A 26,935-nucleotide genomic window follows, 5' to 3' on the forward strand; every position below is an offset into this window, starting at 1 on the left:
TTTCTGGCGACGCCAATGTCTATAAATAACTGGGTGAACGCAACAGTGGTCTAACCCACATTTTCAGAAATGGAGAAAAATCAAGTTAAACTTAAACACATGTGGTTTTTGTTGTATATATATACAGGTATATGTACAATATATGACACATTCAACCACTTGTGGTTGCTTTTGGTATATTGTACAAAAAGCACGTGTTTAACTTAACTTTTCTCCATTTTAAAAAATGTGGATTAGACCATTGTTGCACTCACCCCCTTAAATTGATTAAACGTTTGTTGCATTTTTCTATAGTGAATCCATTCTTAGTACATCTAACAGTTCAGGACCGGCTCTAAACAATTTGCCGTTCAGTGCAATGGTATCATTTGCCTTCTCCTTTCTCCAGAAAGAACAAATCTAAAAGCCATGATTTTAAGTATTCTACTACGTTAAGAACAACGAAGGGGAGGGAGTGCACTTGCACTCATAAAGACCTAAACACCTAAACATTACAAATTCAATCTCGTTGTGTCTGTTTAAATAATAATGCTGTTAGTGAAAGATAAAGCAAACACATTTGCAGAGGAAAGATGGTAATCCTTTTTATAGAATTCAATAGCGAGCTTCAATCTCAATATATCAGTTTGCAATTCCAGTGCACCTAGTTCTTTTATTTTTATTTCTTGATTTTCCTTCTACATCTGTTAAAAAGTTAAAAAAAAATAAATTTGTTTCCTCCTTCAATGATAAAGAACTTCCTCTCATCGAGATGTATAACAACTGAGAAAAATATTTTTGATGCCACAACGTTTATCACGTGAAAGTAGAAATAATCAAGGATGTTATAAAATAGAGGATCTGCCCATACAACAAAATCGTGAAGCCATACATCACAGCTTCGCCACACCTACTCTGCCCACTCCGCGTAGGGATGCGTTCGAATTGAGTCGAGACAGAATTTTCCTGACAAAATTCGAGTCGAGACACAGCTCTTCCAATAGAAAAATATATATTTTTCGAGTCGAGACATCACTTTTACAGCACATTTTCGAGTCGAGACAGTATCAAATCTTGTCTCGTGCGCATCCCTAACTCCGCGCCACTAAGATCATAATGTTCCGACCCAACAATCATGGCGGAAACGAGACTAGCCAATCAAACGTGCCGGATCAGACGATGCTCGGTTGTTTTTTGGCTTCATTGAGTTCATATGTTGAAGATACGTATGGGCAGATCCTCTATTTTATAACACCCTTGGAAATAATACACTTACACAGTATCCTTCCCATGTTCCAATCAGTGATGCCAACCCGGAGCTTTATAAAATTTCATCTCGATAGAGAGAAATTCCCATTTTGCTTTTAAATTTCCCACACAATATACTTAAAAAAAAAAAAAAATCAAAATTTAGAAAATATGAAAATTAAAACTGAAACTACTCTACGTCACTTGCTTTCTTCAATGTTTGAGTGAATTATTCGTAAATTCCGATCTTCGAAATTTGTGAAATTTATCAAGTATGTTTCTGACTTAAAACAGACTATTGAAAGTTAAACAAAAGTATATTTTGTTGTCAGAATTTAGTATTTTCACTATGCTTTTGTGCCATAATGTTTTACTGAACATAATGAAATTCCTTCAGTTTTTTGTGTGGGGGACGTTTTAGAAATTGTCTGTTTCTCGTTTGGTAATTTACTTTCTTGTGTTCATGATTATTATTATTATTATTATTATTATTATTATTATTATTATTATTATTATTATTATTATTATTATTATTATTATTATTATTATTATTTAATTTTAGGGTACATTTTATATTTCTTGGTGTTTGCTTTTGGAAATTTACAAGCTATTGCATAAATCACTTTCACACTAACATACACTTTCTAATAACAATATTTGGCAATTAGCACTGATTTCACGTTTATTCAAGCGTTATTAGCCTACTTTCCGCTTGAAAATTTTGTTGACATTTAATTTGTAATGAAGAAGAAGAAAAGGTTCCGATTCCCTTCTGAAAGAATATTTCACTGAATTCTAATTATGATTCGGTCATGGATGTTGCAACAGAGTTCTAACCCAGATGGCATCAAGGCTCGTTGTCCTGAATTTGTTGGATTGTCTCAAACTTCTCTTTTGTATTATATTTTCGTTTAATACATGTGCTGTTTTTGCTTTATTTTCTTTTGGGTTCATTCTTTATAGTGTGTGTGGACATCCCTGACGTCACTATTTTATTATCTTCAATGGCTTTCAACAACGTTTAACAGGGTGAATTCGAGCGTATGCCTATTCCATTTTGGTTATGGCATCTGTCGTGACCACGTTTCTTTTTTTGGTGCAAACAATTTCTTTATTTTCTACAATTAGTATATCTTTTAACACTTTCTTGTGCAATTGTCTACTTGGCTTACAAGGCTGCAATTTTTCTAATAGATTACAAGACTAACCCAATTATTTCATATATTGTCTAGAAGAGAGTTTAGTGGGATTTCCTATACACCTACACTATCAAGGATGTTATAAATAGAGGACCTGCACATATGTATCTTCATCCTATTAAATCGGTGAAGCCAAAAAGCAACCGAGCATCGGCACGTCTGATTGGCTACTCTCGTTTCTGCCATCGTCTGATTGGCTACTTTCGTTTCCGCCATGATTGTTGGCTCAAAACATTGCGATCCTATTGGGCGGAGTGGGCAGAGTAGGGATGGCGAAACTGTGATGTATGGCTTCAACATTTTGTTGTAAGGGCAGATCCTCTATTTTATGATTCTTGTACACTACACTTACATTTTCTTTTACATTTACACGTACATACACCCCCTTTTTTTTTAAATACTCTTTCTTCTTTTTTTATTTTACACATCCCAATTTCCTCTAACTTTTTGCCCTTTTCAACTTGGCTTTCAGCCCTGTTTCAATGTCTGAACTTCTTTCCCGATTTTGACCTTTTCCTGACTTTGACCTTTTTCCCGATTGTGTCCTTTCTTCCCAATTGTGTGCTGTGTTTTGTTCAATTTTGTTTCTGAATCTCAAATTCTTCGTGTGAGGTAATCATAAGACAATATTGTATTTGTAGCACAGATGAAGTTAATGCTGGTGCATCTACCTATTTTACCGATAATGGTCTCAAGACAAGACAAGTCAAATCCCTGCCCACTGTTCGGCTTCAGGCAGAACAAGGAAACGTAGTTTTATAAATATAAATATATTTTGTTGTAATTGCGAAATACCATATTACCAAAATGAATTTATCTGCTGGTGAATTGAAGTATTCTTTACGGAAAGCAGAGTTTCCATTTTGCTGCAGGGATGCTTTAGCGCGATTAGGTAAGGGAAAGTTTTGTTTACAGTAGTCTGGATGAGCCATGCATATAGATTAATAATTTGGGTGCCAATATTTAGTTTAGTGAGTAAAATTGTTAATTCATAGAGAAAGTGCGAAGAAACTTACATGTGCGTTGTCAGTATTTTAAACGCAATTGGTAAGATGTAGAAACATTGGTTTCGCTGAAAAACATTCACTACTATATTCGAAATTTTCAAGTAAAATTTGGTATCACAAACGAAAGAGGGTACTCATTTAGTTTTGGCGCACCACATTTTGGAACACTTACAGATAAAAGGCAATACTTCCCATGAAAAAGACACGTTTATAAGGAGCAAATTCGGTGCAGTTGTAGTTTCGGCGCACCACATTTTAGAAAATTTACATGTGAAATTAAGTACTTTGCGAAAAAAAAAAAAACGCTTGCGAAAAAATAAAGGAACAAATTTCTGTGGATGATAGAATTAAATATAAAGTAGTACGGCTGTATTTAGGGTGTACAGGTGTAGAACTACTAGTATAAAATCATTACAAGTATTTTACGATGGAAGTACTTTAAGTCAATGCATATGAAATATGGCTTTAGTATATGCTATTTTTCATCGGCGGCATATTCCTGCACAATTACAAAACCTGTATTTTATTGTGAAAAATGGAGCGTTACTAGTATAGCTTAGCTCACGAATCTCTGCCGCGATTCTAATTCTTTTTTGCCTTCAACCGCGGCAGAGATTGGTGAACTAAGCTATATGAAACCATGACAAGTTCTGTTGAAACTCATTGCCGAAACTCACTTCTTTTTACTGCCCTCACGTACGCAAATACCCAGCATCGCTGACGCCCGTGCTACCTCCGGGCGCACCCCCGCGCTATCGCGCCGGTCCATCTGTTTTGTCCTGGCCTGACTCAGTTAGCATTTGTGCTTTGTAGTAGCCAACTAGCACAGGTTGGGTTGCGTTTCTTGCTCTGTAGTTTATATGCCTTACATCCGGAAGCGGTATTTATTCGCTAATTTAAAAGAATTGTAAGTTTTCAATAATTACTTCTGGTGACTCCGTTGGATTTTATCTATGCCAGGTGAGATATTTTCACGTTGCAGTGGAAACGTTTTTCGGGACAATGAGATGAAATTAGTCAAAGAATTATAGTTTTTCAACAATTCTTTTTAGTAATGCGCCAAAAGTAAACCAGTACATAGAAGAAATATATATAAACATAGAAATATAGAGTAATGAGGCAAATTTTACAATGCACGTTCCAGCCTCGCATCATTAAGTAGGTCCGCTTTAAAAGGGTATAGTATAGTAGAGTAGGGTAGGCAATTAATTCTGTTTGTTTGAATTAAAATGAATTGTTAAAATTAATCTAGTGTAAATTTTCATATCTGCGTAACGATTCCGGTTGGAGCAGGCATTGTAAAGTTTACCCGGATGGTATTTTATAACCGACATTGCAATTCTGGTGTAGGTTTAGTTTAGATTGGCATACTCAGTATAGCCATATATGCAGCGTTTTCTGGTCAAAATTAGACTCAAACAGTGTTTAAAAAAAGAAGAAAAAAAAAACATTCACTTTTACTAGATGCTTGTAAAAGGTTTTACCTAGTGTTGAGTGTAGAATTCTGGAAGCAATAGTGAGTAAAAGGACTTAAATAGCACGGAAGGTAGGGGTTGTGAAGGCTCCGGAGCGGGCGCCGTTTAAAACCAATCTTAAAATACTTAGTTCATGTCCCCATGTGCCACGCAGTACCTGCTTTTGCATATTTTCTCGATACAGCTGTTGTACTTTATTTTAGTATTCTTCGATTGTACCTTAGTAAAGCGTCAAGTCTAGTCAGCAGTGACATATATATATATAGGGTTTTCAAAAAAAAAAAAAAAAAAAAAAAAAAAACCGAAAACGTTTGGGAGGTGATTCCTGACACCAAGATAAGACAAAAAGTATATACCAACCTGGGTGCACAAATGCTTCCTTTCGGGGTTATAGGCTGCAGAAAACATGAAAAAATGAACTTCAAAAGTCCGTAGCTCCAAAACTATAGGACCTACCGTAGTCAGGTAAAGACTTCACTTAAAAACTAATATGTGCACTATCCAAAAATATATGTTTCAGAATCCTAAGGTACTCACGCAACAATTTTTGTGGAGGGAGTTTGACTACGGGCATGTAATTTGAAGTACTCACTAACTACCTCTATAAAAATTGTTTCGGAAATACCGCAAGATTCTGAAACATGGATATTCTATCTTTGTGTCAGGAATCACCTCCCAAAAGTTGTCGGTGTTGTTTTGAAACACCCTGTATAAATATATATTCATTGTCATTATTTAGTGGCTTATGTTGTGAAACAAGATTATTTGATTAATATAATCTTACTTTGGCCAAAGGTATAGTACAGAGTGATTTTCGTGCAGATTGAGTTTCCATTGTACTTCATTTGCGAATTGTCGCGTACGGTTATAGCTATTACAATTTGGTTCCTAACAGCTTAATTTGCACAGGTGAGAGTATCAATTGTGTTTCGTGTTAATGTCATCTTCCTTCGATCAAAAAATTAACATAGCCCTTTGGTTAGATTACCTTCACTAATATTTTCACTGACTCCCAATACTAGAATGAAAGTATTACATATAGTTCGTATAACACCGTGGTATAAATTTTCGTTATTATCCAGTATCCTCCAGAATGAGTAATTACGTTATTTTCATGACATTAGTACGTGTGATCACGGGATTGTTGACGTACTACTAAAACATGAAGTGACAAGTAGTATATATTGTCTATGGTAACCAAATTTCGTTCCTAGTCAATTTATGACCAATTAAACTTTGACATAGCACGTTTTTGTTAATATGAACAGCCACTAACCTTTTTGTATACTGTAAGATTCATATTGTAATGATTATTTTCATAGTTTATTTCAGCATTTATTCCTCTTAACCATAATCCGCCAACTTTGAGGTTGAAGAGTGTTGACTTTTTCATTTTATCACCCTTAGTCCTTTTCCTACAATGAAAGGATAGTAATGTTGAAGATAGCAATCGAAACGAGAAATATGACGATAATCCAAGTATATATGCCTACATCAAGCTACACAGATGAGAAATAGAAGAAACATATAAGCAGATCGAAAAGTATTGATGAAAGTTCAAGACCAGAACAATTTAATCATCATGGATGACTGGAACGCAGTAGTCGGAGAAAGCAAAGAAGAGAATGTAACAGGGAATTTCGGCCTAGAAGAAAGGAATGCGAGAGGCGCACGACTAGTTGAGTTCTGCAAAAGCCATAATCTGACTGTAACAAACACGCTCTTCGAACAACCACTAAGAGGAAGATACACATGGACAAGACTAGTAGGCAAAGAAAGATACCAGATAGATTATATATTCAAGATAAGAAACAAAGAAAAGAAATACAGAAGGTACAGGAATCACATCAACAGAGAAGTAAAGAAGCCAGAGAAAACTGGATAAACAACTTGTGCAAGGAAACTGAGGAAAATATAGTCAATAGCAATACAACTAAACGGCATATAGAAAGGTTAGAAAACAGTTCGGTGAGAAAAAGGAACGCACACACATTATCATAAACAATCACGGGACAGCACTAATAGAAGAGGAGCAGATAACAAGAAGATGGAATGAATATATTAAAGAACTCTACAAAGGAGACAGAGAAGAGATAGAGAAGGAAGAAGACTTCGATGAAAATGAATTAGGACCATCAATTTTACAGTGAGAATTTGAGAATGCTTTGCCGAAAATGCAACATGGTAGAACCCCAGGAATAGAGCAAATACCAACGGAAGTGATTAAATATCTTGGAATAGCAACAAAGAAGAAACTATAAGATTGAAATGTACATCTCAGGAAAATACCAAGAGACTTCGAGAAAAGCATTCTGGTCCTTATCCCGAAGAGAAAAGGTGCACGAAATGCGAAGAACGTTACGTTTGCTTTCCCATGCATCGAGTTGAGTTGAGTTGATTTTAGTTTAGCGTCCCTTTCAGCAGCGAGGCTATATGAGACGTGGACCTACTGATTAACGTGGAATCCGAGCCACATGAGCTCCCGCCGGGAATCGAACCCGGGTCTCCCACGCCAAAGGCGCGTACACTAACCACTTAGCCACGAAGGAGCTCTTCCCATGCATCGAAAATGCTGTGCAAAATTATCTCTCAACGAATAGAGGGGAAGATCGAAGAACGGATATCGGAGGAGCAGTTTGGATTCAGGAGAAAAAGGGGAACAAGGGAAGTAATATTGAGTATACGTTTGATCATGGAATAGCACATCAGAATAAACAAACCAATTGTGATAGCATTTGTAGATACAGAGAAAGCTTTTGACAACGTGGATTGGAATATCATGTTCAGAGCGTTAAGAATCTTAAAGTGGATTACAAAGACAGAAGAAGAAGCAAGAACAAGTAGAGGAGTAAGGCAAGGATGCGGACTTTCACCTGTCCTGAAAAAAAAAAAAATGATATCTTTAAGGATTTAGGATTTAGGATTTAGATTTCTGGGCTTTCGGCATTAAGGCCATTTAGCCCGTCACTATTTGAGGGATGACGTCCCTCGGCGAGCACACAATCCGGGGAAAGGGAAGGAAGAAAGGATTGGGGAGGGAAGGAGGCGGCCTGGGACCTATAAGTTAGGTACCACCCCGGCATTTGCCTGGTGTGAATGAGGAAAACCTCATTCAGGGTGGCTGGCCTGAAAAAGCGTGTTACACTTTTTCGACCGAGTGACCCCACCGGGAATCGAACCCGGGACCGCTCGCACCGAAGGCGAGAGCGTTAGCGACTACGCTACGCGGGGCCACTAATGATATCTTTAAGTTTTACGTCCCACATTTATGCCGGCTAGGTTAAAAGAGACGGTGATAAGAAATGAGTGAAATGGTGGAATGAAGAAAGTGGGAGGAAACGGGAGAACCCCGAGAAAACCCACGCACATGGTGTTTGTCCACTATAAAGTTCACTTGGCGCGAACTGGGATCGAACCATGGACACCATGCACCAGAGGGGAACGCTCTACTACCTCTGAGCCATCGCGGCCCTTTTTCACCTCTCCTGTTCAATGTCTATATAGAAGAGGCTATGAAAGAATTCTTTAATAAAAACGAGAAAGGCGTAAAAGTAAATGACCAGGTTTTTAGCACAATAAAATTTGCTGATGATATATCACTGATGGTGCAAGACGAAAAGGACTTGCAGGAAGCACTTTCAAACTTGAACGACCAACTGAAATAGCTTGCAAAATGCAGATAAATAAGAAGAAAACCAAACTGATGAATGCACAAGAACAGGACAGGAAGGGGCAAATGTATAGTTAGTTGGAGAGAAAATCGAAGACGTTCCCCTATTTAGGAAATCTAATATCCTCGGACGGAGGAAGTGAAAAAAAAAAAAAAAAAAAAAAAACCTAAGTTCCAGAATAGCACAGGCTAAACAAGCATTCAATAGGAAAAGAGAACTACTAACATGAAGAACTGTGTAGTTGGACATTCGAAAATGATTTATTAAAACACTGGTATGGAGTGTGGCGCTATACGGATCAGAGACGTGAACATTGAGAAAAGCTGAAATATCCAGGCTGGAAGCATTTGAAATGTGGTGTTGGCGCAGATTACTGCGTATATCATGGACCGAAAGGAAAAGGAATGAAAACGTACTAAAGGAAGCTAATGAAGGACGACAGATCATGAAGATAATAGGAAAAAGAAGAAACAGCATACTTGGCCATCTTATTCGGCACTCCAGTTGGATCACCGTGCTAATAGAGGGAAAAACCAGGAAGAGGAAGACCAAGGATAGAATATCTAGATGCAGTTACGACGGAGAAACCTTATCAAAGTATAAAACAGCTCTCTCAAGGGAGGGGAGAGTTTTAAAATTTCCATGTTGCCCACTAACCTATGGTTGAGGTGAACAAGAAGTCATTTTCCCAGAAAACATTACTTTGGGCAAAATCAGAAACGAATTGACATTTCTAGGAGCATGTGTTTCTCCATCACCGTGAATATACTGCTGGATCTCTGCTTCATTTCACTTCGGTTGACGAATACTTCTGAACGTGCGTAACAAGAACGGCAGTGTTTTAATATTATTGTCCCCTACAGAAAACGACTCTACTTGTAACACCACATGCCTGTGATTAGTCCCTCTGTTCGTTACCATAATAGCTTGTGACGACCTCCCTTTTCAAGACAAATTTCCACGTGACTGAACTGCAAATTCGTTCCTTCGTGTATAGTATCAAAATCGTAGGTTTAACTATTGGTAATGACCCGTAAAGACTAGTCAAAACTTATGACAGTTACATGTAAATAAAACAATATAAGACACAACTTTTACTACACATATTGTTTACAATTTGAATTATTTCACATTGCGTTCCATAGAAAAGGAACTTACGTTGCAGCCGGTGCTTTAGTATCCCTGTTAAAACTTTATTTTTTAAAATGTCGCCCCGCACTGGGCTCATGATCACGGACACTCGTACTGCAGACTGAAAGAAATACTGAAATACTATGTAGTTTTTAGTCCTATAATAATGAAACACCCTAAGTATCCACAAAACACTAATTTTTTGTTGTTTTTATATATTTTTAAAGATACTGTGTAGCAGTATAAAAATTTAATCCAAAAAGAAGCAGCAATAATGATGGTGATCCACCTCCGCCTTGCAAGATAAAATCGTCGGGTGGTTTAAGCTCATCTGGGCTTCGTGTCTTGGAGATAGGGGTTTTGTTATTATAAGAACACGAACTGTGGTCGTTCATTTGCAGTGAACAAGCGTTAGTGTTTCCTCTTACTACTGTTGTCCGACGTACAACGTCACAAAATATCACAAGAGGTAGTTTTTTTTTTATTTTCTTTTTCTTACAACATATTTATGATTAAAAACATAGGGAAAATTAATTATGTTTCAAAATATAATGGTGGGAGAAGATTATGAAATCATTTCGAAATTTGATTTAAACAGGGTGTCTATCGGTCACGAAATCAGAAAACGGCCATGAAAGTCAAGAAATTTAGCTTTTGAGTCACGATTTTTTAAAGTATGTAAAAATATAAGTATAAACTGGAAAATTTATTCTATAAAAGGTCAAAACTCATCACCAAAAATGTCTTATGGTCGGCTTTAGACGCATACCAAATTGCAACCAAAGCACGCTTTTATCGCATACATGAAAATTTGGCCCAATTTGCACCGAAATTCGCTCTTGAAAATTTTAGTAAATGTTATGGTTTGGGAAAGAAAAGGTCACGAGATATCATTTTGGAATTTTAGTAAACACCCTGTTAAATCTTGATTTTAGTCGTGATTTAAATGAAATCACCCTGATCTTAATATTTTGAATTCTTGTTTCAGAACAACTTTGTGTATCAACTACGCCAAATAGAGCTCCTAGCGTAAAGCATATGGAATTGGGAATGGATATAATTGACGAGTTCATTTTCTGTGAAGTCGACAGGAGAGGCGCAAAGAAAAGAGTGAGTAAAAAACATTAACTAGAAATTAATTAACATCGTACCATACAAATTTTAAATAAGTTTGATGCAATTGTTTTAGTTTCATCAAGTAAAGTCACTCACATAAAGGTCAAATCACTTTATGAAAACATCTTTCTCTGTAAGTGCAAAAGCTGTGAACAAGATTTTTTCACAAAGTGACTTGACATTCATGTGAGTGATTTCACCTGTTAAAATTGTCACAGTTAATTGATTAAAATCGTTCAGGAAAATTCTTTAGGTTGGTTGAAAGGAAAAAGAAATAAATGAAACCCTGCTTAGTGCACTATCCCTATATATATATATTAACAGTGGCGGATCCAGGATATGATCAACGGAGGGGCTAAACCGTAGTTTGCCACTTTATCCAGTGTAAAGCAGGATTGAAGCTCATTTTATTCAGTGTATACCTGAGCGTTAAGGGGTGGGGGGCTATAGCCTCCCCTTGGATCCGCCACTATATATATATATATATATATATATATATATATATATATATATATATGTGTGTGTGTGTGTGTGTGTGTGTGTGTATGTATGTATGTATGTATGTATATATATATATATATATATGAGAAGGTCTATAATTTCTTCAAACCACACAATCAATGTGTCGAAAATTAAAAGCAGCCATGCAAGATGTTAGCTTGGTAAATCGCTGTTGCCAAATATATTTTGTCTCCAGATTGGTGAATTTTGTGGTTATTGGTATTTATAGGTTATTACAATGACTTTATTATTGTTGATGTACACATAGCATGTGGTTACTTAGCTGCGGAACGTGATACAGTCTTTAAAAATCATCCTGAAGATGAGCATACGAGAAACCTAATCGAAGTATTGATGATCAAGTGAAGAATATTAATCGCCATATGAATCCATTCAGCCTAGTATTGTGACATAACTTCTTTATTATAGTTTACCAATTGTAATGTTCTTCGATTTCGTTTCTCATAACTTCCTGTCACATCTCTCAGGAGACAGTTTCTCCTTTCTGTTTTAACCAGTTTGTTTCCTCTCATTAATTTAGTGTTTGCTCTTTGTTTTCCTATCTTTAACTCAGTATTATTCTTTTCTTCCTACTATTCATATCACTTCCCCGTTCCAATTACTTTTCTCCATTCTCCGTACGCATAGTCACATTTCAACGACGACTAATCTTTTTTCGTCACTTATTCCTAATATACATGTTTTTATCGTCGTGCAGTACAAATCCTCCACACGGCATGTTTGACTATTCTTTTCCGTGATTCTCTTTTCAGAGATTTCTAAATGTACTTTTTTCTCTTCCGAAGCCCGCTTTCGCCATTTATATCCTTGATTTATTTCCTTGTCACGCTTCAGGTCGTTACCAATTATTGCGTAATTATAGTTACCCTCAAGGAATATCTGCAACGGCGGAATAGCTTCTCGATTTTATATATACTAACTGAAACTGGCCATATACATTGAAATAATCTTTACTAATAATAAATATAATATCGTAACAATACTTCTAGGTTAAATGAAATTATGATTCCGCATTCGAAAGAATATGTGGCAATTTTAGATGAAAAATAACAAATATATCCAATTGTAAGTTTATAATGCCACTTGAAAAACAGTCCAAATATTACCTGGAAGCAATCTCCATGCATAGTAATTACAAAACATACTAGTAATATAGAATGTTTTCACTCTTTTCAGTTACTATTAACCAAAATGTCACTTCAATATTTTTCAGTTTTTCCATTAATTTTCTTCATTTATCACAATCACATATCAATTTTCACTTGAAATATATATAGTGATATATTTGTTTGAGATCACTCCGTCCACATAAAAAACGAATATATTGAATTTCGTAGGATAATGCTCCAAAACAATTTAGTTTTCAGGTTCACTAAGACGGATGATGTTGCTTCTTTCAATACCCCATACCAATATGAAGCCCCGATACGCATTTCCTATAAATGTGTATCAAATAGATGTCAGCATCTGTCTTTGTCTATAGACAACCACCTGATTGCGGGGGGCGCGGTGGTTCAGTGGTAGAGCGTTCACCTCCGGTGCTTGGGGACCCTGGTTCGATCCCAGCTCGCGCCGTGTGGACTTTGTGGTGGACAAACACCGTGGTCGTGGGTTTTCTCGGGGTTCTCCTGTTTCCTCCCACTTTCTTCATTCCACCATTTCATTCATTTCTCATAATCACCGTTTTCTTTAGCCGAACTGGTATAACCGTGGGACGTAAAACGGAAAGATTTCATTTTTCATTTTCAACCACCTGACTGCTTAAGAGGCCAAGGTCAAGGTGGTTACCATGACAACCAAGACTGCTATTAACATATATATACACTACGAATATTTAAATAAAAGCGCGCAACACAATTACATTGGCTATGTACCAAATGCTGTTCACCAATTCTACGTTTTTTCTCCCTTTTGCGGTAATTTCTAGACTCCTGTTATTGTAATCGGCATTTCTTTCGTTTTTTCTTTTTTTTAAACATATTCTTCACATCTTTTCAAGGCGGGATCGGTGGCTCATTTATAGAGTGAGGGTAATACAGTCCCGGACCCTGCGAGTTAATGGTGGCTATCGTATCCTTGTGTTTCTCTGGTCCTTCCATTTCATCCCGATTTTACACTTTACCAGTTCAATCATAATCATTCACTTTCATTATTCATTAGTCTCTGTAGCCTACAGAGCGTGGAACGTAAAACTAGTAATTCCATTTTCTTTTCATTTTCCTCGAATTGTGAAGTGAAAGGAAAGGAAATTTTAGTTTAACATTCCATGATTATGCCTTTTAAGCTAAAGGACACGGATGATTAATGGATGTAAATGATCGTGAAATTAATATTTCATGTTCTCTCACCGGGAATCGAACCTGGGACCACATGCTAGATACTAGACAAACAGTGAAGAGTTTTTCCTCAAGTTGCATAACATCATTTATGATTTTGTGTGTCGTTGTAAATGTCATTTATATAATTCTTTTCTAATAGTATTTTTCTTTCTCTCGCAAGAGAATCAATTCAATCCAGGAACTTCAGCTGCTGGAAGTGCTGTGTGACTATTTTCTTTACCCAAACTCCGATGTAGTTCGGAACACAATCTTCATGACGTTATTTCCACCAGGTCAGGGGTGCAGCGAGTATAAGATGCGAATTCTTGCAAAGCTTGTATCTATGGCGATCTCTACGAAGAATTCTCCAGTTCTTACAGCTACAGGTATTTGGATGCAGGTAAGTTGTTGCCTGTTGGCAAGAACACTGTAATTTATTAGACCAGTAATTGGGTTTGACGAATTCGGCTAATGTGTTAACTCCTGCACCCAAGGTTTTAATTTCACTCAGCGTTGCCGAGACTTACACGTGGTTGCTGAAAAAAACAATAGTTATATAGGAGGTTATTTTATGTATATTGCAATGCTTTTTTCGGTAGAGGCTAAATGATAAGTCCGGGATTTGAAACCTACACCTTTTATTACAAAATAAGTGATATAAAAAATTTACAAAGTTCTTGTAAGTATTTCATAGTCTATAAAATGTTTTTTCCAGTGTGGTAAAATCTTCGGCACTCAAGGTGGCCTCTGATTGGAAGGTTGTATGTCTAACGCCAGAGCGGCGTCAGACGGTAATTAAAGGAATACTTCCTTGCTCATGCAGCTTCAGGAGTAGGCATTAAATGATGCTCCATAACCCATAGCGGTCTCAAAAGACAATTTAGTTAGGTTAGCAATCACCAGTGGCACTGATGGATCTCTCCTCTTGAGATCCTCTTTTATAGACTTCCTCTTGAAAAGGAGATTCTTGACGGGAGGTCGGCGGCTTTCGTTTTTCTTCCGAAACGTCTTTATGTCTTCCTGGTGACCTCCTTCCGTCGTCTAGTGCTGTTTGAACACAACACGTGTTCGTGGTAGAGCATGAGTTTATAGTAAACACATGCAGTTGCTTATGCATGAGGGTATGGAACAGTAGAATATAAAACGTTTTAGCTAACTTAAACATACACAGTTTGTAGTGATTCTGAACGAATAACGAGTGGACTGTACTCTTTATTTATTTAAGTGTAACATGCACGTGGATATCAAAGTAATAGAGACACTTTTAAAACGTACAACTTACCAGATTAATATGACATTGGACACTACCTTTATCCCTCAAAACAGTTTTGATGCGATGTGGAATGGAGTCATAGAGGTCGTAAATGGTAGCAAGTAAAATATTACATCATTCCACGTGTGGTGCATTACTCAGTTCTGTGAAAGAGGATAGAGGCGGAAATATTCGCGTGATTCTAGTCTTCAAAACGGACCACAGATATTTAGTTGTGTTCAAATCCGGGGAATGGGCGACTCACAGGAGGTGTTCAACTTCATCCCGAAGTTCCTCAAAGCACGCCGTAACAGCTCCAACTCTGTGAATGGGCGCATTATCATCCTGGAATGTGACGTCATTACCCGGAAACAGCATCTACCATAGAATACACATGGTCTCCTAAAATAGAAACATAATCAGGGGCAGTGACACGACTGGCAAACGTCAAGATATTGCAACTCAAACATCACGGAACCGCTGCCATGTTTCACGGTTGGACGGAGACAGTGCGGATCATATACATTTCTAGGCGGTACATATCAATACGGCCCATGGTTTAAATTAAGGTGAACGATGACTAGAGATCCTAGGTCTCGGAAGAAACCTAAGTTTTTCCCATGACATTTTACCTGAGACATTTTGAACTTGAGTGAAGAAGTAGCAGTAAGCTCCACATTTCTTTTCTCATTGTAGCACGAAAAAATCACTAGATGTTCAATACTCAATGATAATCAGTCATTTGATAGGGGAAGAAAAGCAAATTGGTGCAGGCAACGAGTTTTCTAGTTCGAATTAATGGTTTGTAGAGCTATTAAAGTAATGTTTTAGTGAAGAGAAGGCGGGTGAAGGTCGGCCTTTTCTTCCGTCTATGATAGCCATAAAATGTAAAAGTGCTCAGAAAAGCCAGTATGTCTTATGAATATGAAGTTTGAGAAATAAACGTTACATTTCCGTAAGATGCATATGAAAAATATTGTAAACAAGTCACATAAAGAACTCTGTAAATGAAGTATGATTGTTGATATATTACACTGTCCGCTAACACGTCATTGTTGGTTGCAAAAATTAGCTTCCAGTAAAATATTATTTGTGGTTCCCAGATCATAAATCAACCAGAAGAATCAGAAAATCATCAGTAATAAATCTTACACAGTAATGTGTTAATTACTAGCGAGATCTGAAACGAATTGTAAACAGTTAAACATAGCATGGGCATATTCTTTAAGAGTTATGGTGAATATTAACAAGTATGTTGCAATCACAAAGCTGCTACTACCTGAAACTCCACATTACTATGCTCAATTACTGTAATCGAACTCGTGATTCCCTATTGTGCTCGGAATTTAAATATATTTTTTCCTTTTTTAAGATTTTATGGCAAGACAAAGATAGGTGCTATTGTGTCTTTTCTTGCAGTAGGCAAGAACGTAACTGAAATATGTATTCTCTTTTCTTTCTCTAGCAACTTGGTTGTACATCTAAATACAGTTTAGAATTAGCCCAGGTTCTGGTGAAGGATTACTTTGTTTTAGTTCCGAAAGCAGTGTCTCGATTACAGGATTTACCACAGCTTGCCCCACAGTTCACTGCTAACTTTCTAACGGCAGTTGCTGAAATGTATGGAGGCATTGGTAAGTATACGTTTCGTAATTTTCTTTCAGTAGTGAGAGTTATTAAGTATGAATTTTGAAAGGGAATTTCTGTGGTACATAGTGGCTCCAGAATATACAATGAAATCGATGTAAGTTTACACATCCATACTAGAGTATTTCTGCTATAGAAAAATTGCTAAACTTATAGAAGTAGCCAATAATATAACTTTCAAAGTTTTAAATGGAAATCCAATCAGAAAAAGACCATTAGGAAGACCAAGGCATAGATGGGAGGACAACATAAAGATGGATCTCGCAGAAATAAGAATACAAAGTGGAAGCCGGATCCAGTTGGCTAAGGATAGAAATTGATGCAAAGATTTTGTGAACGCGGCATTGAACCTGCGGGTTCTATAGGTCATAGAGTATATATTCTGTAATTTGCCAGCCTCCATAGAGATTGCATATGATTCTATAGAGAAATTAGCAAACGGAGGAGGCTGGCAAATTAAAGAATATATACTTAACATTATATATACACATTAAACAGGTACGTTGCACAATATTGTGTGCTCTAGAACTGGTGCTAAAACTATGCTACGTGACATGTATTTTGCGTTAGTTTGTCTCTATGCTGTCTAGAAAATGGGAGGCGATAAGCCAAGAGCAGATTAACGAATAGAAGTAAATGGCATGACAACTTCTTCCAATTCATATGGGCTGTATCAAGTTGGTGTTAGTGTGTCACAACCCCAGCCTTTAGTACATTTCTTAACAGATGATTTGCTGACTTCATGAAAAGAGATTTGATATTTTATGATATATTTATCAAATGTTTTTTGTGTTTGATTATTAATAAATATTCGTGTATTAGTAAATATATATTTCATCACTTCAAACGATTGATCACTTCGTTTTTCCATATAAATATTTTAAATCTTTAACAAGAACCTTAGTCGTTCTAACACCATTTTTAGGATTAAATGAAATACATGTGCGAGACTATTTGCTTGTTAAATGATGCGAAACCTTTAAATTTTCATATTTCGTTACGCTCTTTCTATATTCCAATTTTAATGTCTGATTTTAATCCTTTGAGCTGAATGTGTTGTACATAGATTGTGTTTAAGGAAATAAACACTGTTATTAAATATTTTTTTTCCTTTAACCAGACATTAGCAGATAAGTAAAGACAGCAAATAGGAAGTTTATTATTATTATTTTTTTTTTTCAGAAAAGAAGCTGGGTTTTAATCCTCCACCTGATTCTCTGCTGGAAGTCATAACACAGTGGGTATCCTCCAACCCACAACTTTGTTTGGCTGCTCTCCTTGTGAATATGCAACCTGCGTTACCTGTCGGAGCGATTACAATGTCTGCTCTCACGCCATTTGCTGGGCTGCTTAAGTGAGTACATTTAAATTGCAGTTCAAGGTAGCGATAGAATTAACAGTATATGTTTTATCTGTGTTCTATGGCTTATTAGCAACTGTTCTAACTTTTTACTTTTACTACAGAAAGAAATATGAAAGAATATTATCTTCGTTCTAAGTTGTCTTATAATATTGTAGCGTAATGTGCGTTATACAGTGATTTGTAGTTCATTTAGCTCCCACTTGAAGCTGTCGCGCTGTATCCATTTTGAATATTGATTTTAAATTATGAAAATAACAGTTTCTTCCTTTTGTATTTACTTTTCTTGTTTGAACTTTCTTGATTTGCATACTTACCGCAAAGATAAATTTCGAACACATGTATAGAAAAGTGACAGCTGATGCCCGATATATCATTTTTTTCTTTTCCATATTTATTTTAATGTTGCAGAAATAAACAAGACTAAAAGAATTAAATTTGTTTCTCATTCAAAATGCATGTTGAATATGATTACAGCACATTTTGCAAAAAGTTTGAAACAGGTTCAAGCTACGTTAGCCAGCTTTAAGGGCACCACCAATGACAGTGATTTCGAAGGTCTGCCTTTACCACGCATCGCAGTGGACTAACTTAAACTGATGCATGGAAGCTGTTTAAATTCCACTAAAATGTTCTGAGAAAGATTTACAAAGTTACAAATTTCATTAGATGCTGCGAGAGCTTTCCAGACCATTGTTGTTTGTTTGCTGAATTTTAGTGTTGCCTTTCAGCACCTAGACTACATGAGACATTTCAGGTGGAATTCGAACTACCCTGATGCATTCAGTGACCTCCCACTGAGAATCGAACCCGAGAACACATGCACCAAAGCCTCACCGCTAGCCACTAGACTAGCGAGGATTGTCCTAGTTGAGAGTGTACAATGTTCACAAACCTACATTGAGGTGACTAAAGAAACATAAAAGAAGTGTCAAGTGTAATTCATCAGTTTCAGGTTTATCTAAACACTTGAGAGGCAACCGACACATGCAATTTGACAAAGCATCAGTCTGTGTCCACGTCTTAAAGCTGAAAAGGGGCACTGAACTTCAACAACGCAAATAGATAAAGTGTTCAGTTGATATGCTTAGTTGTAGCATTAATACTAGAATCTTTCTCGAGACTTCAAAGTCTTTCATTTCTATTAGCTGTAAGATCTGCTTCGATGACGGTGTCTGGTTTTTAGCCTATTATATCTCTTTTTTTAAGTATTTTTGAGCTCTGTGATTCAATTTGCTCATTTTTATGTGTACGTGCTAGGAGCTAAGATGCTGTTTCCCGTTCAGTGATAACACCTGAAATAATTTTCCTTCAGGGTTTATGTCAATAGTTTTATACGATATTAGAGACTTGCAATAAATTTAAAAAGAAGACACTGTTTTTACTTTTTTTTTTTTTCAAAGAATAGATTTCGGTATTTTATGTACAAAGTTAGTGCCTCCTCCCTCCTAGTATATTCAGTCTTATCTTCCGAACCGTGCAAAGCAGTTTGTTCTCAAATGAGAAATATAAATCAAAACTGTCGGGAATTAATATTAGATATACATATTTCTTAGTTTTTCTAGTTTACCAAAGCGTTAGGGATCCTGAGTTTAAGTAAATAATACACTTATTGGAGAGGATCATGTGCACAGCAAAACTTTTTCGCATTACAGTTTTTATGTGATTGAAAAGAATCTCCATAGACAAATCAAGTCGTTTGTTCAGACCAGGCAGCTGCATCGGTGTTTCCCATGTAATCCCTTACTCATGTAACTGTTAAGCTTTAGAACAGCGAAAACAAACTTTTAAAAAATTAGAAAATATAACAATAGTCGGGACATATGTCGGACTCGTGCCCTTGTGATTCAGAATAAAAGCACATAAATGTAATATGTGAAGCTTACAGTAAAGAGAGAGAGAGAAAGCAATTCTCACTATAATAAACATGAACTAGGGATCTGCGATGTGGTCCACGGACGCGTCATTCTGTTTCTCGTATTGCCTTCTATTTCTCACATCCATGGATCAATGCGTTAACACAATCTGCATAGAAGTCTGAGGAGTTGGAAGCAAACCAGATTTCCACCATATTGATGACATCATTGTCATCCACAAAACGTCTACCGCGCAAATGTTTCTTCATAATTGGGAAGGGGAAGTAATCGTACAGGATCAGAACGTGTGAATATGTAGGTGCGACAAATGTTCTTTGCCATATTTGTGTACGAAAAATGTTTCTACTACTCAGTGTACAAGCGCATTCTCCGCTAGTAGCAACGCATCTTCGTTTCTTTGCTTTTATAGCATCCTATGTCTTTTGCAGTAAGTTTATGTTGTAATATGTTTCTGTGATTGTAGCCCCGTTTTGTAACTAATCAGTCAAGATCACGCGTTTGTGATTCCTACTAATGTTAACTTCCGTAGCTAAACAGTTAATAGTCACACGTCTATCTTCAAGCACTGACATTTCAACCTTTGCTACCACGCTTGGGCCTATAGCCGTTGAGGGACAACTTCCTCTTCGATCGTCCGTAGACTTCTGGGACAACATTTGAATTCTCTCTTCCAGCGGTGTCATAAAATGGGCATTTCTCACCATACGCGTGTGCCATCTCTTTTACGTATCGTTCGTGCAGATTTTCGTTGAAGATGAAGGAATTTAAACAGAGCTTGGTATTCGATTTTATCTAGCATGCTGGTGCTTTCTAATTTTCTGGTTGTATCATCAACAAGGTCTGTAAAAACACAAAATAGCACACATTTTAGTGAGATATCAATCTAACATTGCAAGTGTTTACATTTCTAGCATATTTCTATCATGAACTTTCTGGTCTTCCCTCGTACATCTAGACATGTAAAAATAATAGTTCATCAAAACTATTCGCTGTTGACTAAGATGCCACATACTAGGTAAAATTAGCTTTTCAGAGAGAGAGAGAGAGAGAGAGAGAGAGAGAGAGAGAGACAGACAGACAGAGAGATAGTATAATTGATGATGTGTTAATATCATGAGAATCAGTCTTCCGTACAGTTATTCAAATTGGGAATAATTTTCGTACATTTTCAAATAATAATAATAATAATAATAATAATAATACAAATATAAAATTACATAAAATAAAGAAACCTAATAAAATTGAACAATAGTTAAATGATTTTTTTTAAAGTCGTGATCCAATTGCTACTAACATGATGCTGCATGAGTCTACATGATACAAACCGACCGCAGAGAGCTAGATGCTAATTCCCATTCCTTATATAACTGTCCAACCGCAAACATAAATCTTTTCACTACACTAGTAAATGAGATTTTAATGAGTTGATTTTGAGTTTAACGTCCCGTTCAGCAGCGAGGCTATATGAGACGTGGACCTACTGATTAACATGGAAACCGAACCACATGAGCTCTAGCCAGGAATCGAACGCGGTTCTCCCACGCCAGAGGCGCATACGCTAACCGCTTAGCCACGAAGGAGCTCAGAAATGAGATTTTAATGTTCCACGAAATGGAAGTTATATAGATTAATAATTTCTTCTAGCACTTTATGAAAATAAATTGAGAACACCCTGTTTGGTTTATAACGACAACAAAAAGAATAAATCTCAGTTTTACGTACCACGATTATACCCTGTAAGCTAAGGCAAACAGATGATTGAGGCAAGTGAATTATGATGGGAGAATCAGTGGAATGAAAATATAGGAGAAGACAAGAGTAACCCGATAAAACCTACAGACACAGTGCTGTCCACTACAAACGTACTTGGAAGGGGATGGAACCAGGGACCCCACACACCAGAGGTAAGCGCACTACCACTGAGCCACCGTGCCCCCAACAGGAAGAGTATCACCAGCACATTTCTAATTATGGAAAATACTGTTAACTATGTGGGGGACCCCTTGCCTACACGAGCATACAAAATAGAGTGCATGAATAAAATGTGCACACCCTGCTATAGAGTTTGGTTACTGATTAATGTTTCAGTACATTTTCATTTTAGGATAAGTGGCTCTGTGGTAGAGCTCTTACCGGCCAAGTTATGATAAATTTATTATAAACAGCTGATAGGTAAAGTTCTGATGAGATGCGTTTACCTTAAGAATCTTGGAAATCAACTGCAGCCAATCACAGTCGTACTTGTGCTTACGTCACTATAGTAGGTGAAACTCACGTGAGCAGCGAGAACAAAAAGAAAAAAGAAAGAAACCAAAAAGCAACCATCATTCGGCGCCAAACGCACATAAAATGTAACATTGAACGCATCCGTTTGTAGTTTTACACTATAAAAACATCAACATTTTTATTGTCATAATATTACCTTTTACTTGTAAAAACATATAAGTATGCGTTAATATTAAATATAAACTCACACTTGTACAGCGGGGGACACTTCTAAATGGTACACCTTAGCCGTAAATCTCCATATGGCTGTACCATTTAGAAGTGTCCCCCGCTGTACGTATCATTGGTGTTATTCTAACCCCAAAATTGCTGCCTCATGTTCTTCGCTTTATTGTACATGGTACAAATATATATTAATAGTAGCAAATTATTATTGTAAATTGTTTTTCAAATTTAATAATGCTAAAATTTTGTCCTATTCCTAAATTTAATGGTTATTTAAATTTTCTCCTATGTGTAGTTAGCAATAAAAAAAAAAAGCTATTGCTTTTGTAATAACTTGTTTCGTCGTTAACACTCGGGTAAAAAATTCAGTTAATAACTATCTATTGTAATGTTTACTCTACTTGGATTATCATCCTATGGAATGAACATCACAAAGTAAATTTGTGGTGGGCAACATCGTGCTCGTGTGTTTTCTCGGGGGTACTCCCTTTCCTCCCACTTTCTCATTCCACCAACTCTTCTATCATCATTCACTTGCTTTAATGATCATTTCCATTAACCTAACATATATATAGTCGTGGGACGTTAAACTCAAAGATTTCATGTCATTTTCATTTTAGGATAAATGTGAACTTATCCCGTATTAAGGATACATCATTATACTTTGTATACTGTAAAAGTCGATTGGTACTAGTTCTCAGCCAAAAATAAATAAATAAAATAAAATAAAAAGTCTTCTTATATGAGGTTGTTTAAAATCTTTTGGTTTTGAGAAACTTAGCTGACAGTGCGAGTGAAATGTTTTCATCTTAATAAGAATTTATTTATTTCTTGTAAATACAGTCAGTCTTCGAGTTACCATATAAGAAAACAGTTCGTTCCAGGGCTCGTTGCGTAAATCGAATTTTTACCATAGCTTAAGATTTGTCGGAAACATGACTGCAATACAGAAACTCAGTTATATGACATGCCCTATAAATAGGATACAGAATTTAGTATTCTTATGACATTGATAGTAAAATAATATAACAACTTAGTATCTATTCAATAATACTTCTTATATCAGAAAGTTTTTACGTAAGTTTGAATTTACATATACCGCACTTAGCGTAACTCGAGGACTGTCTTTGAAAATCTAGCTTCCTCAAATTCAGTTTAGATAAAGTTTAATTTAGATACATTTATTTTATTTATATATATTTATTTTTTTCTCGTAGGTGGTGTGTTGTGGCTCCTTTATATTACAGACGAGCCCAATCAATGTCAAAAGAAGAACCTTTGGGAAGATACAAATGGGACTCAACAAGTGTGAAAAGTTGCAGCTCAGAGAAGAGTAGTGAATCGCCTTTGTATTCTCAGTTGCACATCTCTCTGTTGGAAAGTTTGCTTGAATGTTGGAATGTATCTACTCGTTTGTCCCAACAAACTGTCATATCGTTGCAACATATATCGTGTATCGCTGAAGACTTGTTGAATTACATCCCTAATCTCACGACGCTTGAAGGAGACGAATATGAGAAGACGGAAGCCACCATCAGACTTTCATTAGATAGACTAGGACAAGCAGTGCAGGTTGCTCTTATCACAGGATATGCTTACGGAAATAAGCGTAAGTATTGTTATTTCATATTTTGTTATCAGGGCTGGCTCTACCATATGTGCAACACGTGCATTTGCACGTGGCAGCACGTTTCGAGAGGCTTGAAAATCTATCATAACTACATTATTTAAAATAAATATTTCTTGTTGGAAACAGACTTCATGATGATGGTAGTTAAATTTACTAAGCTGACCTTCTATTTGAGTACTACATTCATAAATCATATTTAAGTCGCATTAGTTACATGGACAGTACTAAAGCAAATGTTCGAACAAATCCCAGCAAGAATTACTTGATTTTTTTGTCAAATACAACAATTCAATTCTCGAACAGTAGCGAACACCTGTTCCATTTAGTTAGTTATCACAGTTTTGGTATAAAAACTAGTCTTGTCTCTGTCAGAAACAAGTTCCTCATCACTGAAGGTGGAAACAAGTTGTTTTTTTTTTTTTTTTTTTTTTTTTTTTTTTTTTTTAATAAGTAGATAAATAAATAACAAATGAAAGAAAGAAAATCAAGAAATAAAAATAAAAGAGCTAGTTGCACTGGAATTGATAACTGATATATAGAGATTGAAGCTCGATATTGAATTCTATAAAAAGGATTATTATCTTTCTTCTGCGGATGTGTTTGCTTTATCTTTCGCTAACATAATAGGGGGAGGGGGGAGTGGTGGATCAGTGGTAGAGCGTTCAACTCCGGTGCTTGGGGTCCCTGGTTCGATCCCAGCTCGCGCCGTGTGGACTTTGTGGTGGACAAACACCGTGCTCGTGGGTTTTCTCGGGGTTCTCCCGTTTCCTCCCAATTTCTTCATTCCACCATTTCACTTATTTCTCATTATCACCGTCTCCTTTAGCCTAACCGGCATAATCGTGGGACGTTAAACTTAAAGATTTCATTTCATTTTTCAACATAATAGGGGGGAAAAAACAGACGCAATAAGATTGTATTTGTAGTGTTTAGGCCTTTGTGAGTGTGAGTGCTCTTCCTCCTCCCCCCCCCCCTTCGTTTTTCATGATGAGATAGCATACTTAAAATCGTGGTTTTTAAGATTTGTTCTTTCTTGAGAAAGGGAAGCGGCAAAGGATGCCATTGCACGGGCAGAAAATTGCCTAGGGCTGACCTTGTTTGTTATAATTCCTTATCTTTTGGTGCTAGGTGAAATTTATAGTTTATTTTATTTGTCTTTATTTCATTTTTGCTATAAAAGGAAAATCATAAGGATAGTATATATATATATCGTAGGCGATCAGTAAATAAAACTCATTCAATCTTGACAAAATTTGCAATGGTGATAAACCTTCATTAGCTTAGTAAACGTATGGAATATAATGATGTCCAGACCTTTGGTTTCCGAACTGTGAGTCATCAAAGTAGCCATTCAGACTGAATTTTTGACTAAGTTCAAGTTCGTCGGAACTACAACTCTGTATACCATGTAAGCCTACTGAGATTATCAAGACCTACGTCCATTTCAATGAAATTTTGGGTTTGGACTTAATAGACTTGTAAAATTGTAAGTAAATGCAATGTGTATTAAAAATGCTGAAAACCAATGCAGGACGTTTTTTTTTTTTTCTTTTCTTTTTTTTCCGTTCGTGATAGGAAAATCTACTAGACTAGACTAGGACGTTAGACTTTAGAATTTACAGTTTGTTTCTGACATGTACCCCGAATTTCAAGTAACATAGTAACAAAATAGGCGCAGAGTACAATATAATATGTTCAAAATACAATAATAATTCAAAACTAAATTCATAATTATATTTTAGATTACGATATGCGTGATGCAGTAGATTCTATTGTTTAAAAACATTAACACAAGTACGTGTACGTTACGAGGCCTTTCCGTTTTCATTCATTCGTATCATGGGATATGCCGTGGTTGTGCAGTCAAAACTAGAATGGTATAACGAACTTTTTACCTGTATCTGCCCTTCTGCCCTGGTCATGAGCACGATGAGTGCTTAGAATATATAGATTGGTTCAATTAATTCTTTGGAAATTTGTCGAACTTAGTCTTTATATTTTATTTAGTTTATTTTCCTTCCCTTTTTTTACTTTGTGGGTTGCTTATCCAGTTTTACACTTCATGAATTCCATCACTTGAAAAAACATCTGGTATTAATTGAAAAAATAAAAAGCTGTACTATTTTCATGTAGTCATAATGATTTTCAAAGATTGCTCTTTCAATTTGCTGTGTAAGTCAGCAAAACATCCAGTTAGAACTTTTTTTTTTTTTTTTAGGTGAATGTATTAAAAGCAAGAGTAATTGAAAGATTAAAATGTTTTATCTAAATATGAGTGCAATTATTGAAAATGGATTAATAATTGATGAGGTGGCTAGAAAAGGTTGGGAACCACTGATGCAGGTCATTTGCGTTGCATATCTCTGTCTAATAAAGCATTTCATGTTCCTGGAACCTACATAGGTCCTGAGGTGTGCCGGAATTCTCTTCTTAGTTCTACCTTCATTGCTGTTTTGACTTTAAAATGGCTTTTTATTCGAGTAGACTTTCGATTGCTCGACGTTGGTCGCCAATATCAAAACTACACCTTTCGAAAATCAAATATTAGTTTACTTAGAAGAAAAGGCGAATATGTGTTTAGCACTGTTTAGTCCAATAAGTAAAGCAATGATGTAAACACTTCTTAATAAAGTTTTCTTTTGTTTTTCAGAAGAACTATTTAGCCAGTTGTCAGCTTTGCCTGCTAATCGCCTCATTTCTATTGTAATGAAGAAACACAGATAGCACATTGTTTCGTGCAGCTGCACTGGACTTTCCATGCCACAGAGTGGTGGAAATGTATTAATACGTTGAAACTGTACAGAAAATCAAGAAATCTGGTTCTGATTGATATAAAACTAAAGGCGAACAATGCACATTTTGCCAGTGTGTGTGTGTGTGGGTGTGTATTTATGAACTTACGAATAAATGAATGAGATGATATTTTATCATATAACTTTGTAAATAGTACAAAAGTATATTGTATTTCATTTGATGCTAGAAAAAAGTGTAAATTTTGTATACGAAATTATTTTTAGCGTAAACAAAATTAGCAATAAAGTATTATTTTAAC

At 36.1% G+C, this 26,935-nt stretch overlaps 1 protein-coding gene and 1 non-coding gene across 2 annotated transcripts; one reads left to right on the top strand and one right to left on the bottom strand.

The window, feature by feature from the left end:
• The first annotated feature begins 3,123 nt into the window (after positions 1 to 3,123).
• Positions 3,124 to 26,935, top strand: LOC145680319 (integrator complex subunit 15). Its single transcript, XM_081750691.1, has 7 exons — positions 3,124 to 3,318; positions 10,699 to 10,820; positions 13,848 to 14,066; positions 16,384 to 16,552; positions 17,748 to 17,919; positions 23,471 to 23,862; positions 26,534 to 26,935. Exons 1-7 carry the CDS (start codon positions 3,234 to 3,236, stop codon positions 26,605 to 26,607), a joined length of 1,233 nt encoding a protein of 410 aa, XP_081606817.1. The 5' UTR covers positions 3,124 to 3,233; the 3' UTR covers positions 26,608 to 26,935.
• Positions 8,067 to 8,141, bottom strand: TRNAR-UCG (transfer RNA arginine (anticodon UCG)). The gene has a single exon. It is a non-coding gene; the product is annotated as a tRNA-Arg (tRNA).

Source organism: Thermobia domestica, chromosome 3 (genome assembly GCF_964235325.1).
Source record: "Thermobia domestica chromosome 3, izTheDome1.hap1.1, whole genome shotgun sequence".
In the NCBI taxonomy this organism is placed as follows: Eukaryota; Metazoa; Arthropoda; class Insecta; order Zygentoma; family Lepismatidae; genus Thermobia; species Thermobia domestica.

Bases quoted from the DNA above. Each gene is read 5' to 3' on its own strand.
- LOC145680319 (XM_081750691.1), top strand. From the start codon at position 3,234: ATGAATTTATCTGCTGGTGAATTGAAGTATTCTTTACGGAAAGCAGAG. The intron at 10,821-13,847 runs GTGAGTAAAAAA...TTCTCTCGCAAG, and splicing joins GGAGAGGCGCAAAGAAAAGA to AGAATCAATTCAATCCAGGA. The intron at 17,920-23,470 runs GTGAGTACATTT...TTTTTCTCGTAG, and splicing joins CCATTTGCTGGGCTGCTTAA to GTGGTGTGTTGTGGCTCCTT.